The 15551-nt window shown below is 42.5% G+C and overlaps 1 protein-coding gene across 1 annotated transcript in view; it reads right to left on the bottom strand.

Moving 5' to 3' along the window:
- LOC308512352 (centriole and centriolar satellite protein OFD1-like) overlaps window positions 1–13723 on the bottom strand; it is a gene marked incomplete at both ends in the record, with an annotated part of 134089 nt that extends 120366 nt beyond the window's left edge. Inside the window, 1 exon segment of the mRNA XM_081082123.1 lies at window positions 13681–13723. Coding sequence (XP_080938249.1) covers window positions 13681–13723 — 43 coding nt within the window.
- Between the last annotated feature and the right edge of the window lie 1828 nt (window positions 13724–15551).

Here is a 15551-nt window from a genome sequence, read left to right as displayed (position 1 = left end):
AGAGAATGAAGTGGAAGGGGGAAGAGAATTTTTATATGCGGAAACTACCCCTATAGAACCGCCACTAATCCCAACAAATTCCAGCAACAGCTCCCTGGAGATGGATGCAAACTAGAAACAATAATATAACGATGAAAATAGAATGGAGGACACTAAACCAAAAATAAAAAAAAAAAAAATGTCCCTTTAAAAAATGGTAAAATGGTAGCAGTAATAATACTGGTTAAAAATAAGAAGGTCGTAATTAAAAGGGTAAAATCAGGTGATGGAAAAAGAAGGAAAAAAAAGAAAAGAAAAAAAAGAAAAAAATAGAAAAAATATAAGAAAAAAAATTGTTTTCTTAGTTAAAAGGTGAAAAAAGAAAAAAAAAATATTGCAGTAGTGAAGGTCCTTAGGTTCTTCTATTCTTCAGTCTGGCTCGCCTTTAGTCCTGCCAGGTATTCAGGAGAGTGTTGAGTTTCCCTGCGATACACTGTTCCTCTGTGTTGTAAACCACAGTCCTTATTTTAAAGCAGGTCGTATTTGTTTCCCAGACTGCCTTATTTTGTGTTTAGCAAAGAGTCAGTTTGTGGCTCAGCCTCAGGGTGGCAGTGTTCTGGGGTTGTCCTCTGAGGCTATACGGCTTCTTATCGCATTTAAAACTGATTTGGAGAGGTCAACTATACAGAGCTGGTTCCCTAATAGTTACCCGCTCTGTGTTGTTGCTGGGATTGAAAATCCCTCTATAGGCCAGACCCTGTCAACTCCCAGGAATTGATCAGATTATTTTAATCCTTGATCTCATTCAGGGTGGCATCTGGGTGTGGCTGTGCTTCTTGCCTGGGGACTGGGGGGAGGAGTCTCACTCTCCGGAGAGAATGGATGCCCCAGTCCTGTGCTCAGGGGTGTCTCAGCGCTCAATTCGCTGCCACCTCTCCCGGCCCCCCTTCTCTCCTCCGTCTCTCCGCAGATTCCACTCCTCCGCACCCTCTCCCTCTCTTCAGCACAGGTGTGTGTCTGTATCCAAAATATCTTATGAACAGGATTCAGTGAAAACAAACAAACGCCGGCCACGGAAACGGGAAATGCTTGGTTTCTGTAAGCTCTTCTCTTACCGGCACTGTATGGTCTGGTCAGCTCTTCAGGCTGCCCCCTTTAGGCTCAGTCCTCTGTGATCACAGAACCCAGCTCTCAAATCCCCCGATGGCACCAGGAATCCCGCGGATCTCCTTTCCCCAGTCAGGGGCTATGCCTGTCCCAAGGGACACGGCTGTCTGCCACGCAGTCTCGATCCGACCCTCTGGGCTCAGAGGTCTGGCAAACTTTCCTGCCCAAATCCCTGGTTTTTTTTACCTTTCCAGGGGAGTTCTGCCCTTCCCAGCTGCAAACGGTCTCACCAGCTGAGCAATTTCGCCAATTAGGGTGGGTGTTATTAGTTTCAGCTGCTCACTCCATTTGCTCCGGGACACGACCTGGGACGCGTCTGCCTATATCGCCGCCATCTTCAGAATCCTGGATCTGTTTTTGTTCATCAGTTTATGTTGTTCATTATAATTCACAGATGAGTGAGGTCATGTGATATTTATCTTTCTCAGACTGACTGACTGGCTTTGCTTAGCATAATGCTCTCCAGCTCCATCTATGCTGTTGCACATTGTCAGTGTTTCTTCCTTTTTGCGGCAGCATACTATGCCAGTGTGTAGATGTACCACGGCTTTTTAACCCACTCATCTGCTGACCAGCACTTAGGCTGTTTCCAAATCTTAGCTATTGTAAATTGTGCTGCAGTGAAATAGAGGTGCATGTATCCTTTCTGATTGGTAATTCTAGGTTCCTGGGATATATTCCTAGAAGTGGGATCACTGGGTCAAATGGGAGTCCGTTTTTAGTTTTTTGAGGAAACTCCATACTGTTTTCCATAGTGGCTGCACCAGTCTGCATTACCACCAGCAGTGAAGGAGGGTTCCTTTTTCTCTCCATCCTCACCAGCACTAGCCCTTTGTTGATTTGTTGATGATAAGCCATTCTGACAGCTGTGGGGTGGTATCTCATTGTCCTTTTCATTTGCATCTCTCAGATGATTAGTGACTCTGAGCATGTGTCTCTTGGCCTTCCTTTAGTCCTCTCTGGAAAAGTATCTTTTTAGTTCCATTGCCCATTTCTGTGATTGCGTTGTTTATCTTCCTTTTGTTAAATTGTATGCGTTCCCTGTAAATGTTGGAGATGAAACCCTTATCAGAGAGAACATTGGCAAATATGTTCTCCCATGCAGTGGGCTTTGTTGTCTTGTTGATGGTTTATTTTGCTATGAAGATGCTTTTTATTTTGATGCCATCCCATTTGTTTATTTTAACTTTATTTTCCATTGTCCCAGGAGCTGGTTCGGTGAAGATATTGCTTCAGCATATGTCTGAGACTCTGCTGCCTGTGGTTTCTTCTAATATTTTTAGTTTCCTGTCTTATCTTTAAGTCCTTTATCCATTTTGAGTTTGTTTTTTGTGTATGGTGCCAGTTGGTGGCCTAGTTTCATTTTCTGCACGTATCTGACCAAATTTCCCAGCACCATTTATTGAAGAGACTGTTTTGTCTCCATTGTATGTTTTTGCTTCCTTTATCAATATTAATTGAGCTAGTGGTTTCGATTGATTTCTTCGTTCTCTATTCTATTCCATTGGTCTATACGTCTATTCTTGTGCCAGTGTCAGGCAGTTTTGAGAACAGTGGCTTTGTAAAACAGCTTGATATCTGGTTCTGAGATCCCTCCTACTTTGTTCTTCTTTCTCAGGATCGCTGCAGCTATTTGAGGTTTGTTTGTTTCTTAAATATATTTTATTGGTTTTTAATAGAGAGTAAAGGAGAGGGATAGAGAGTTAGAAACATTGATGAGACAGAAACATGGATCAGCTGCCTCCTGCACACCCTCTACTGGGGATGTTCCCCCAACCAAGGTATATGCCCTTGATCAGAATTGAACCTGGCACTTTTCAGTCTGGAGGCCGACGCTCTATCCACTGAGCCAAACCTGTTCAGGTTCAGGGTCATTTTATTTTTATTACAGATGGATTTTTGGAGAGTTCATTCTAGGTCTGTGAAATATGCTGTTGGTATTTTAACGTGGAGTGTATTGAATCGATAGTTCGTTTTGGGTAGTACAGCAATTTTCATGATGTTGATTCTACCAAGCATTAACATGGCATGTTCTTTAATCAGTTTTGTCTTCCTCTATCTCTTTTTCAACGTCTTGCAGTTTCTGAGTAGAGGTCTTTTACCTTTGTAACGAAGTTTATTCATAGGTATCTTAATTATTTTGGTGGGATGATAAATGGGATTGTTTTTCAAACTCTCTTTGTGTAAGTTCACTATTGGTGTATAAAATACCATACATTTCTTGGTGTTAACTTTTTACTCTGTTACGTTGCCGAATTCATTTATTAAGTTTACTAATTTTTTGAAGGAGTTTTTGGGGTTTTCTATGTGCAGTATCATGTCATCTGCAAATCATGACAATTTATTTGTTATTTTCCAATTTGGGAGCCATTTATTTCCTTTTCTTGTGTGATCACTGTGGCTAGCATTTCCAGTACCATTTTGTAGAGAAGTGGTGTAAGCGAGCATCCCTGTCTTGTTCCTGTTCTTGAGGGAAATGGATTTAGTTTTTGCCCATTGAGTATGATGTTGGCTGTAGGCTTTTAATATAAGGCTTTTATATGGGGAGGGATGATCCTTCTATTCCCACTTTGCTGAGTGTTTTTATCAGAAAAGGCTGTTGCACTTGGTCAAATGCCTTTTCTGCACCAAATGATATGATTGTGTTTTTTTTTTGTCTCTCATTTTTTTTTATGTGATGTATCATGCTTATTGATTTGAGGATATTGTACCAGCCTTGCATCCCTGGGATAAATCCCACTTGTTCTTGGTGTATGATCTTTCTAATGTAATGCTGGATCCAGTTTGCTAGAATTTAGTTGAGGATTGCATCATCACTGTTCAACTGGAATATTGGCTTGTAAGTCTCTTTCTTTGTGTTGTCTTTTCCTGGTTTTCGAATTAGGGTAATGCTGGCTTCATAAAAAGAGCTTGGAAGCGTGCCTTCCTCCTGAATTTTTCGAAAGAGTGTGAGAAGAATTGGTTTTATTTCTTCTTTGAATGTTTGGTAAAACTCCCCTGTGAAGCCATCTGGTCCAGGGCTTTTGTTTTCTGAAAGCTTTTTGATTACTGTTTCAATTTTCTCACTAGTTTTTGGCTTGTTCACGTTGTTTGCTTTTTCCTGATTTTGTATTGGAAACTTGTATTTTTCTAGGAATATGTCTATTTTGTCCAGATTGATGAGGGATGTTTAATGAACCAAAGACTCAGAGGTAAGACGGCCATAGAGGATGATTGATGCCAGACAGAGGGCTACAGCTCGCTTATGCATGTAGCAAACTCTGCACTCTCACCATTGCTTTTATTGAGGTTTGGTACAAGGTTAGTGAATCAGCAGTTAATCAATTAAATCTTGTTTTGTTCTATATTATTACAATAGCTTATTGAGGACAACTTGCAGCTGTGCCTTCCCTTTCTGTTCTACACCCATGACTATTTAATCCTAGCCTTTCTCATGGAGGAAAATGTTCCTGGAACTCAAGATTGTGTGCAGTGTTGACCCAGCGTGACTCGCTTGAAAGTCACGCTGTGCTCCTGATAGAACATTCACTTCTTCTTGGCAGGACTTCAGATCCTTGTTTACAAATGTCCTGCTACAAACCCCCCTTTTTTTTTCTTGCTTCATTTGATGGAGCATCAGTGAAAACACAGCTGTTTTTCTCCTAATTAGTTGCAATTAGTTGCTTGGTTTTCCCGAGTCCTTGGAAGACTAAATATAAAATGATACAGAGATAGAGTATCAATAATAGTATTCCAGCAGGAGCTCCTAAAGTAGCTTGTAAATGGGGTATAGGATTTAATTGTTGCAATTCCTTAACCATATTTTTAACACTTTTTTCCCAGTTAATTTATGCAATTTCTTTTGAAATATTTTTTGTATATGAGATTGTAAATTTAGAATTTCTTTTGTTAGATTTTTATGATTGAACATATGTTTTTTAACCTTTTCCCATGGAAACAGACTTTCATTCTAAGGTACAGGAGTAATGCAAATTGATGAATAATTCTAGTTATATTTCATATGAATTTTCTCTGCAGACTTACAATTTGATCATCTATCATTAATAAAAATGGTAATCGAACACAGGCTTGTGCAAAGGCAGTTTTGTTAGCATAAAATTGTAAGGTGTATATCCCAGAGTTATTTTTATAGATTTGCTTATTTTATGCAAATATATGCTTTCAAAGAGTGTAAGGCAGACCCCAGTTTCCATAAGTCAGATTCAGCAGGATGTCCTTCTTGATGAGGTGTTGGGGGAGCAAATCCTCCATCATGCCATACGATGCTTACATTCGCTTGCGTGGATATGGACTTGTTCTCTCCTCTATGCCATCGTAGATCAGCTCCATTGGCTTTGGAAGGGGCAGAACCTGAAGGGCTCCAATCAGTGATGCTTCCATAGGAAGTATTAGATAAAACCCAAACTGTCTCTCCTCTACAGGATTCCCAATGGACTCAATCAGACAAGTGTGTAAACATAGGAACATGACATGGTGGAAGTAATGGAGGTGTACTGTTGTTATCCCAACTAACATTTTTAAACCCATGGGCACTCAGAAGAATCAAATGCCTGTTTTTTGTTGCGGTAATAGTGTTTTCAAAATGTTCAGCAGGGCTTGTGCCTGTATTGTTGAACAATGGTCTCCTTGACCTAAGCATATTGGCACTCGCTGAGTTCCAGTGGTATGATTTTCTATGACTCTACCTTCCTCTTCTGGTTTTAATGGACCTCGATCATCATAAGGTCCGGGTAACCAATTTGAGTCATTAACATAAATTCGAACCTTTGAATCCAACCAAGAAACACCTCTATTCGGTGGGGGATTAGGACTGTAAGCCCAGTATATATGATTCTTAGCATTTACCTGAGTGGTTATTAGTGCAAGTATAGCAAGGAACAAAGTCGATGGCGTCACTTCTTTACCATGATGCCAAACCAGTTGTTCTCCCTCTTTCGGAAGATTCTTCACCTGACCCCAGGTTGGTACAGATGAATGTTGCGTTGAACTTAGAGCTTTGCGGGTAGGAGACCCCATCAAGGTCATCTCTGAGAAATCCTTAGTCAGGGCACTTAAGTAGAACTTCCTTTTGGTTCCCATGTCTCCGCTGAAGACGCCTCTCAGGAACCCAGAACTTTTCTTTACCTGTGGAAATATAAGCATATCCTCGCCCCCATCGTAGGACCCATGCAGGATCCCATGACTGAGAGGACTCATTATGATAAAACACAGGTTGATTGAATTCTTGTGAAACATCCTTTACCCAGTGTCGCTGAGCAGCAGTACTGTCAGTCTCATCTTGATTTAAAAAAATTAAAGTAAATAGAGCTGTTAATAGTCTTCATGTAGGGGATTCTCCCTGTTTTTGTTTTTTGATCATTTCCTTTAAGGTGTGATTTTGTCTTTCAATAATAGCTGGTCCTGTATTGTTACAAGGGATGCCAGTGACGTGAGTGATATGATGAAATTGAAAAAAAATGTTTGACATTTTGTAGATAGATATGCAGAACCATTATCAGTGTTAATATTTTGAAGTATTTCCATTACTGCAAAAGCTTTTAGTAAGTGAGTAATTACTGCATATTGAGAATCAGTGACAATATTTACAGCTTGAGGAAAATGTTGTAGTAATAAAACAATGGCAAATAGTTCTGCGCATTGTACTGAAGTGTATGGAGACTGAATTACCTTTGTTAGCTGTTGAAAATGAAAACCAGCTATTCCTAGCTTGTTTGCATTGGTATAAACAGTGGGGCCTTGAATTGGTTCATTAGCTATAATATGATGAGGCCATATTCATTCAGTTTTCTTAAGAAATTGTCACCTTTTATTTGTAGGATAATGTTTATGTATTTTCTCTAAAAAATGAGCACAAGCAGTTTGCTAGTTATCACATATTCGAAACAATTTTTGAATTTTTTTGACAGTAAAAGGTACTATAATTTCTTCTGGATCTAAACCACATAATGGTCTTAATCTTAATCTCCCCTTGTAAATAATTTGGCAAATTGTTTGAATATAAGTCTGTTTTATTTTGCTGTGATTTATGAGGCAAGAAAATCTATTCAATAACATTACTATCTTGAAGAAGTAACCCTGTATGAGAATGCTCAGTGTGGAAACTAATAATTTAAAATTGTCTATGGAGAGAAGTCTATTTAATTGTGTTTGTTGTATATGCTGTTCTATCCAAGTTAATTATTTTTCTGCATCAGGGATTAAAACATGTGGGCTATTTAATTCAGGTGGCCCCTTTAGGATTTGAAATAAATTAGTCAATTGATAAGTAGGTATATCAAGACTGGGTCTCAACTAATTAATGTCTCCTAATAACTTTTGAAAATCGTTTAGAGTCTCTAAACTGCCTCTTCTAATTTGAACCTTCTGTGGAATAATGGAGACATCTGTTAATTTTTGCCCAAGATATTTCCATGGCTCCTGCCATTGTTTCTTTTCTGGGGCTACTTCTAATCTATAGTCTTAGAATTTTTCAAGGAGGTATTGGTAAATCTCCTGTAATTGTGATTGAATTTCAGAAGCTATTAAAATATCATGTATATAATGATAAATTAGAGTATTAGGAAATCTTTTTTTGACTATTTCTAAAGGCTGATGCACATATGCCTTTCATATAGTAGGACTGTTGAACATTTCTTGTGGTAAGACTTTCTATTGATACCGTTGAGTGGGTTGAGCTTGATTTAAAGCCGGGACAGTAAATGCAGATTTCTCATAGTCTTGAGGTTGTAAAGAAATAGTGAAGAAATAATCTTCATGACTCTTCCTGAGAGAGAGCCTTTCTAATTGCAATTGTTAATCTTTTTTTAAAAAATATATTTTATTGATTTTTTACAGAGAGGGAGGGAGAGGGATAGAGTGCTAGAAACATTGATGAGAGAGAAACATCGATCAGCTGCCTCCTGCACATCTACTGGGGATGTGCCCGCAACCCTGGTACATGCCCTTGACCGGAATCGAACTTGGGACCTTTCAGTCCGCAGGCCGACGCTCTATCCACTGAGCCAAACCGGTTTCAGCTGCTATTGTTAATCTTGACAGAAAGTCAGTGTAAGGCTCCCCTGCTTGTTGAGTAATTTTAGTAAAAGCAGAAGATGCCTTTCCAGGTGTATCCACTCTCTGCCAAGCTCTTAAACAACATAATTTATCTGAGTGATATGCAAATCTGAAAAAGGTGCCTGTGCTTGCAATCGCCCATCCTGTCCAGACCCAGTTAATTCCTGAAATGTTTGTCCTGGAGGCTGTTTTGCTGCATTTTCTCTAGCCATAACGTCAGCTTCCTCTCTCCACCATGTTTTAAATTGTAAATATATTCCTGGATCCAGTACAGTTTAGGTCAAAGCTTCCAAATCGAGGGGAATTAGCAAAAATTCTGAGGCATAACTAGTAAGTAATCCCGTCACAAACGGGGAATGCATGCCATAAGAATTAATTGCCTCTTTTAAGCTTTTGAGAGGTTTAAACTCATGAGGACTGAGGACTATGAGCCACATTAGCATAACCATTTGGATATTGGGGATATTATTGCAGATCCTGTGGCATTGGCTGCCGCTGTATCAGAAATGCAAGGAAATCATTATCTCTTCTCTCCATGTGGGAGAAACAATCTCATCTCCAGGTTCTGAATCAAATAATATTTTGTTTATTTCAGTAGGCAAGGGCAGCTGGAATTGCCTATGTGCCCCTGTGGAATAATGTGGTGGGTCTGGAAGAGGAGCCGAGGGAGTTACTCCGGGCTCCTCTGACAGTGGCTGTTGAACTGGAAAAGCATTTTTGATTAATTCCTGTAACTTATTAGTGGGTTTAACATGAGGCGGTGGGATACCACATATTAAAGCCTTCGTATGAGTCAGCAAATCTTTTAAGAACTCTTGTTTGTCATCCCTTGTTTTGATTTTCTTTTTTAATCTCGTTTGTTCGCTACCACTTGAATCAGTGCTACTAGTTTCACTTTCTGACAAATCCTGGATGTCCTCTTTATCAGTCTCTTCTATATCTTCATATCCCTTCAACTTCCGTTCAAAATCTTTCCTTTTTTGGTCCGTATTATTTCCAGGAGGCAAAGAAGGCATGTCTTTATCAGTTTCACAAGCAGAGTAAGAACGAGAGCTAGTAACTTTAATTGGAGTAGCCTTATAATCTGCTTTTGACTGCAAAGATTTAAGAGCCATAGTAATCAAAGTACACAAGGACCAAACTTCCTGTCCTATAGGATCTCCATTCTGATGAGCGTGACGTAGCGCATGAACCTTTAGATTTAACTGATTTCTGCCTGTCAGCTCAAACCAATAACAATGCCTTTTTATTTCTCTAGCTAATTTCCTAAAAGTGTCTTGAGACACACTAACCCCAGTGCTTTTAAGCACTGAACGCAGCAGAGTCATATATTGACTCTCTGCCGTTGGGGAGTTCCCCAATGCGCTGCCTGGCTTGCCGAAAGTTTTGCATATACCATTGCAGACTTTTTGCCTTTCAGTCCTGTGCGTTCCCAGTACTTACCTTAAGGTCCCTATTTGGGCGCCAAGAGTTGAGGGATGTTTACTGAACCAAAGACGCAGAGGTAAGATGAGCACTCAGGATGATTGACGCCAGACAGAGGGCTACAGCTCGCTCAGGCATGCAGCAAACCTTGCACTCTCACCATCGTTTTTATTGGGGTTTGGTACAAGGTCATGTGTCAGCAGTGAATCAATTAAATCTTGTTTTGTGCCCTGACTGGTTTGGCTCAGTGGATAGAGCTTCAGCCTGCGGACCCAAGAGTCCCAGGTTAGATTCCGGTCAAGGGCATGTGCCCTGGTTGCGGGCACATCCCCAATAGGGAATGTGCAGGAGGCAGCTAATCGATGTTTCTCTCTCATCGATCTATCTCTCTCCCTTCCTCTCTGTAAAAAATCAATAAAAAATAAAATAAAAAAATAAATCTTGTTTTGTTCTATATTACTAGAGGCACGGTGCACGAAATTCGTGCACTTAGCGGGGGAAGTCCTCAGCCTGGCCTGTGCCCTCTCGCAGTCCAGGAGCCCTGAGTGGATGTCCAACTGATGGGTTAGGCCCACTCCCCATGTGAGAGGCTCCTGCCACCACCGCTGCACTTGGCAGCAATGAGCCGGGCTCAGGGCTTCTGGCTGAGTGGCATTCCCCCTGTGGAAGCGCACTGACCACCAGGGGAAGCTCCTGAATTGGGTTTCTGCCCCCTGGTGGTCAGTGAATAGCATAGCAATCGGTCGTTCTGCTTCTTGTCTATTTGCATATTAGCCTTTTATTATATAGGATTACTATAGCATATTGAAGACAACTTGCAGCTGTGCCCTCCCTTTCTGTTTTACACCTACAACTATTTAATCTGAGCCTTTCTCAGGGACGTAAATGTTCTTGGAACTCAAGATTGTGTGTAATGTTGACCCAGCGTGACTCGCTTGCAGTTCTCGCTGTGCTCCTGATAGAACATTCGCTTCTTCTTGGCAGGACATCAGATCCTTGTTTACAAATGTCCAGCTACACAGGTTGTCCAGTTTGTTGGAGTAGAGTTGTTTGTTGTAATTTTTTACAATCCTTTGTATATCTGTGGGGTCATTTGTTACTTCACCTCTTTCATTTATAATTTTGTTTATTTGGGTCATCTCTTTTTGTTTTTGTTGAGCCTGGCTAGCAGTTCATGATTGTTGGTATCCTTTCAAAGAACCAGCTCCTGGTTTCATTGATCTTTTATATTTTTTTGGTCTCTTTGTTGTTCCTTTCTGCTCTGATCTTTATTATCTACTACCTTCTGAGTACTTTGGGCATTTCTTGTTGCTTTCTTTCTAATTGATTAAGTTGCAAGGTTAGATACTTCATTACCATTTTTTTTTTTTGTTTTTGGAGGTAGGCCTGTAGAGCTATGAACTTGCCTCTCAGGGCTGCTTTCATTGTATCCCATAGATTTTAGGATTGTGTGTTTTAATTGTCACTTGTTTCCAGGATGCTTTTCATTTCTTCTTTGATCTCTTTGATAACCCAACCATTGTTTAATAGCATGCTATTTAGCTTCCAAGTGTTTGATTTTTTCATTGTTTTTATTGCAGTGGATTTCTAGTTTTATGCCATTGTGACCTGAGAAGATGCTTATTATGATTTCTATGCTCTTGAATTTGAAGAGATGTTGCGTGTCCTAATCTGTAGTCTGTGTTTGAAAAGATCCCATGTGCACTGGAGAAGAATGTATATCCAGTAGCTTTGGGATGAAATGTTCTGAAGGTGTCAAGTCCATCTGAACTGGAGAGTCATTTAGGATTGCTGTTTCTTTGGAGTTTTTTTTGTTTAGAGGATTTATCCAGTGGTGTCAATGGGGTATTAAAATCCCCAACTATGACTATATTGCTATCTGTCCCTTAATACCTTCCAGAAGTGTGTATTTTATGTATTTGGGTGCTTCTGTATTGGGTGCATATATGTTTACCAGAGTTATATCTTCTTGTTGAATTTCCCCCTTTAGTATTATGTAGTGGCCTTCCTTGTCTCTTGTTATGGCCTTCACTTTGAGTTCTATTTTGTCAGATATAAGTATTGCCATCCCAGCTTCTTTCTCATTTCCATTTACCTGAAACACTTTTATTTTCCATCCCTTCACTATCAGTCTGTGTGAATCCTTAGCTCCGAGGTGGGTCTCTTACAGACTCCAAATATATGGATCATGTTTTCTTATCCATTCACCTACCTTATGTCTTTTGATTGAAGCATTTAATCCCTTTGCATTTAATGTTGTTATTGATATGTACTTGTTTGTCATCATTTTTATTCTTATATATTTGTTTCATCTTGCCTTTCTGTTTCTTCTTTTTACAGCAGTCCTTTTAGCATTTTTTGCATTGCTGGCTTGGTGTTAATAAACTCTCTTAGCCCTTTTTTGTCTGTGAATGTCCAGATTCCATCTTCAATTTTGAATGGTAGACTTGCTGGGTATGTATTCAGTCCCTTGTTTCACATCACTTTGTATATTTTATTCCATCCCCTTCTGGCCTGGTGTGTTTCTGTTGAGAAATCAGTTGATATTCTAATGGGAGATCCCTTGTAGGTAACTTTCTCTGTCTCTCTCTAATGGCCTTTATGATTCTTAGTTTGGCATTGATGTTTAATTATGATGGGTCTTAGTGTTGGTCTTTTTGGGTTCATCTTGTTTGGGACCCTGTGTGGTTCTTGCACTTGCATAGTTATTTTCTGGCCAATATCCGTGAAGTTTTTGTCATTATCTCTTCCAACATGTTTTCTATTCCTTGCTTCACTTCTTCTCCTTCTGATATGCCTATGATGCAGATGTTGTTTTGTTGGGTGTTGTCACAAAGCTCCCATAGGCACTCCTCTTGCATTTTAAACTTTCTTCATCTGACACGTTAGTTGCCTCCATTTCATTTAACTCCTTTTCCGTAGTTTTCACTTTATTCATTCCTTTGGGGATTGCTTTTCTGTCTCCCTATGTTTTGTTGTAATATTGGTATTGTATCTGTGAGCTAGATTCAACTGCTTTGCTACGCAGGTTCTTTTGGGGGTGTTTCTAATGGTGTGATCTCTCAGGTCTTCTGGGATAGGTCATCTAGTGGAGCTCCCTACTTGAGCTATTTGGGTTCTCTTGAGGTAGTTGGGTCTTGACTGTTAGTGTCTTATTTGTGGATGAAGTGTTATCACGGGTTAGCAATGTGACTGACCCCCAGCATTGTTTTGCAAGGTGTTTTGGATGTGATTATTGTTCCGGCTCTGGTGGAAAAGGTTTTCTGAGGTCTCACTGGTATGTGCTCACTGTTTGTTCCCAAAGACCATTGCCTGGGATTAAGGAGTCTTGGGGCCTGCGGCTCAGGAACTGTGACTTTAGCTGGTGTGGTGTGACCGTCGCTGGATTAGCATTACTCTGAAACTCACTATGAGGTCCCAGGCCTATGAGTGTGCGGAGGCGGGTATCTCGTAGTTTGTGGTTGAGGCAGTGGGATTCTGGCCAGTGTGATTTCCCTCTGAATCACAAAGGGGTTTAGGATCCAGCAGCAGACTGTCCAGAGGTAGGTAACCCGGGGTGTGTGGGGGGGAGGGGTGGTGCCCTGCATCCTACTGAGGGAGCCATGCACCCTCAGTTGGAAAGGCATATGCCCAGTGATAGCACCAGGAGCTGTCTGCAAGTGGTGTGTGCTTGTGGGGCCTACACACTGGATCAGAGTGATTGTGCTGTGCCTCTGGCCCGTGTAGGGAGAAGTCCCATTTTCTGCTTTGGGGGATGAGCATCCATAATTGGAATTGGATGCCCAGTGCCTGCTTACAAAGGTACCCAAGTATCGTCTACTGGGGCAGTGGGCTCAGGGGGCCCTTGTGCTGGAGCAGCGCTACTGTGGGGACTGGATGCCAGCATGTTGTGCCTTGCAGCAGGCTCAGGGGACTTGCGTGCTGGATCAGTGCAATGCAGTGACCAGAGGTCTGCAGATGGAAAGGAGGAAGTCCGACTATCTTCTGCTGGGCCATTCAGCACTTGGTTGGATACTAGTGTGCTCAGTGGCAGGTCACAGAGGCCCTGAGAGTTACCTGCTGGTGCAGTGGCCTCAGGGGGCCTGCGTGCTAAAACCATGCGACCATGGTGTATGTTGTTTGGCAGTCGGGATGGGGGAAGTCCACATTTCTACTGCTGGGGCTGTGCAGCCTTGTTTGGATATGAGCACGCCCAGCTGGGGCTCGAAGTGGCATCAGGAGCTGCCGTTAGGGGCAGCAGTCTCAGTAGCCCTGTGTGCTGAAAAGACGCAACTGCGGTGTCCAGAAGTCAGCTATAGGAAGGGGTATATCCCAGTTTTTGCTGCCTTGTGGTCTTGGTTGAAATTGTGCGTGCCCAGCAGGGGCTCACAGAGTCACCCAGGAAATGTCTGTTGGGGTGGTTGGGCTCAGGAGGCCTGGACACTGGAAAGGTGCAACTGTGGTGTCCAGAGTTCTGCAGCTGTTGGGTGGGAAGACTCAGTTTTTGCTGCGGTGTCCGTGGTTGGATATGCACGTCCAGTGGCGGCTAACAGGGGCAACTGAGGTACATTTGTCAGTGCGGCGCACTGACGCAAACTGAAAGGCCCTGGCTCTGAAGCCGCACGACTGAGGTGTCTGTGGGCAGGTATCCAGGGAGAGGGAATTTAGAATTTCTACTGCTGGAGCAGTGCGCCCTTGTTTGGCTAAGAGTGTGCCCAGCAGGTGCTCTCAGCAGCACCCAGAAGAGGCCTGTGGAGGGTGGGCTCAGAAGGCCTGCGCTCAGGCAAAGCGCAACTGTGGTGTCCAGATATCTGCTGCTGGGGTGGGGCGATGTCTCACATACTGTTCTGGGAGGCCAGTACCTTTGGAGGTGGAGGTCCTAGGGTCTACTGGTCTTTGGGTGGGGCAGCAGGATTTGGGCTGGCATGGCTGCCGGGTTGCGGGCAGTGTTTAAGGCCTGTGTTGGCAGTGGTGTTTATGAGTTCCTACAAGAGGCTGCTCCTCACTTCCAGATGGTGTGGAATGTCCACGGAGGTGGTAGGTGCTCCCTGTCCAGGAGAACTGGTTCTGCCAGGCTCTGATACTCCTGCCATATTTAACTGTCCCTGACTCACACACAGACACACAAACACACACACGCACGCACACACACACACACACACACACATCCACACACTCTCCTTTCCCCTTTCACTCACATCACCTTTTCCCCGCTGTCCTGCCAGCCGCCACCTTCTCAAGTAATCTGGGTTTCTTTTCTTTTCATCCATTTGACAGAGAGAGAGGAGTGGGGGTGAGACAGGAGAGAAATACTGTTGACTCCTGTACGTGCCCCGACCCTGTGCCCTTCCACTAGTAGGATGATGCCCAACCAGCCAGGGCACATCTCCAGTTTTCAGATTCCTCCACGGTGTTCTAGAAGATTTCCCCAGGAGCCCATGGCTTCCTACGTACATGCGTTAACATGGTGTTTCCTTATTTGGGGACCATTTGGTTCTTACTCTGACCTGGGTTGACACAGGTGACTGAGACCATGGACCACCAGGGCAACCAAGTACTGGCGGGCGTGAGGCCATTCTGAGCTGAGCCAGCATGGAAGGAAGACATCTTCAGGTGTGCTGGTTACGGGAGCCTCCTTGAGTGTCTAGAGAAGCCCTGCACCTCTTCCATTCTCATCATTAGGGAAAGAGGTGGGATCTGCATCCTCAGGCTCCTCCTGGGGGAGCAGAAACAGGAGCAGCCGTTGTATTATCAGGTCATGTCCTCCAAAACTCATTTGTTCTCCTGTGTTTTCATGGGGTAAAAGAGAGCGAGCGTGAGACAAGAAGTTGTAGTGTGTTAGGGACCCCTTGTTCAGCAACTCTGCTCGGAGCAGGGCTGGCATGAGAGCCCACAGACTGACTTAACTGGTGTTTGGTGACAGGTAAGTTTTGGTCTCTTCCCCTGAG

The sequence above is a fragment of the Myotis nattereri genome (genome assembly GCF_964212035.1).
Source record: "Myotis nattereri genome assembly, chromosome: Y".
NCBI classification, from domain to species: Eukaryota; Metazoa; Chordata; class Mammalia; order Chiroptera; family Vespertilionidae; genus Myotis; species Myotis nattereri.
The sequence above is the reverse complement of the archived record's forward strand: the minus strand, read 5'-3'. Positions and strand labels throughout refer to the sequence as shown.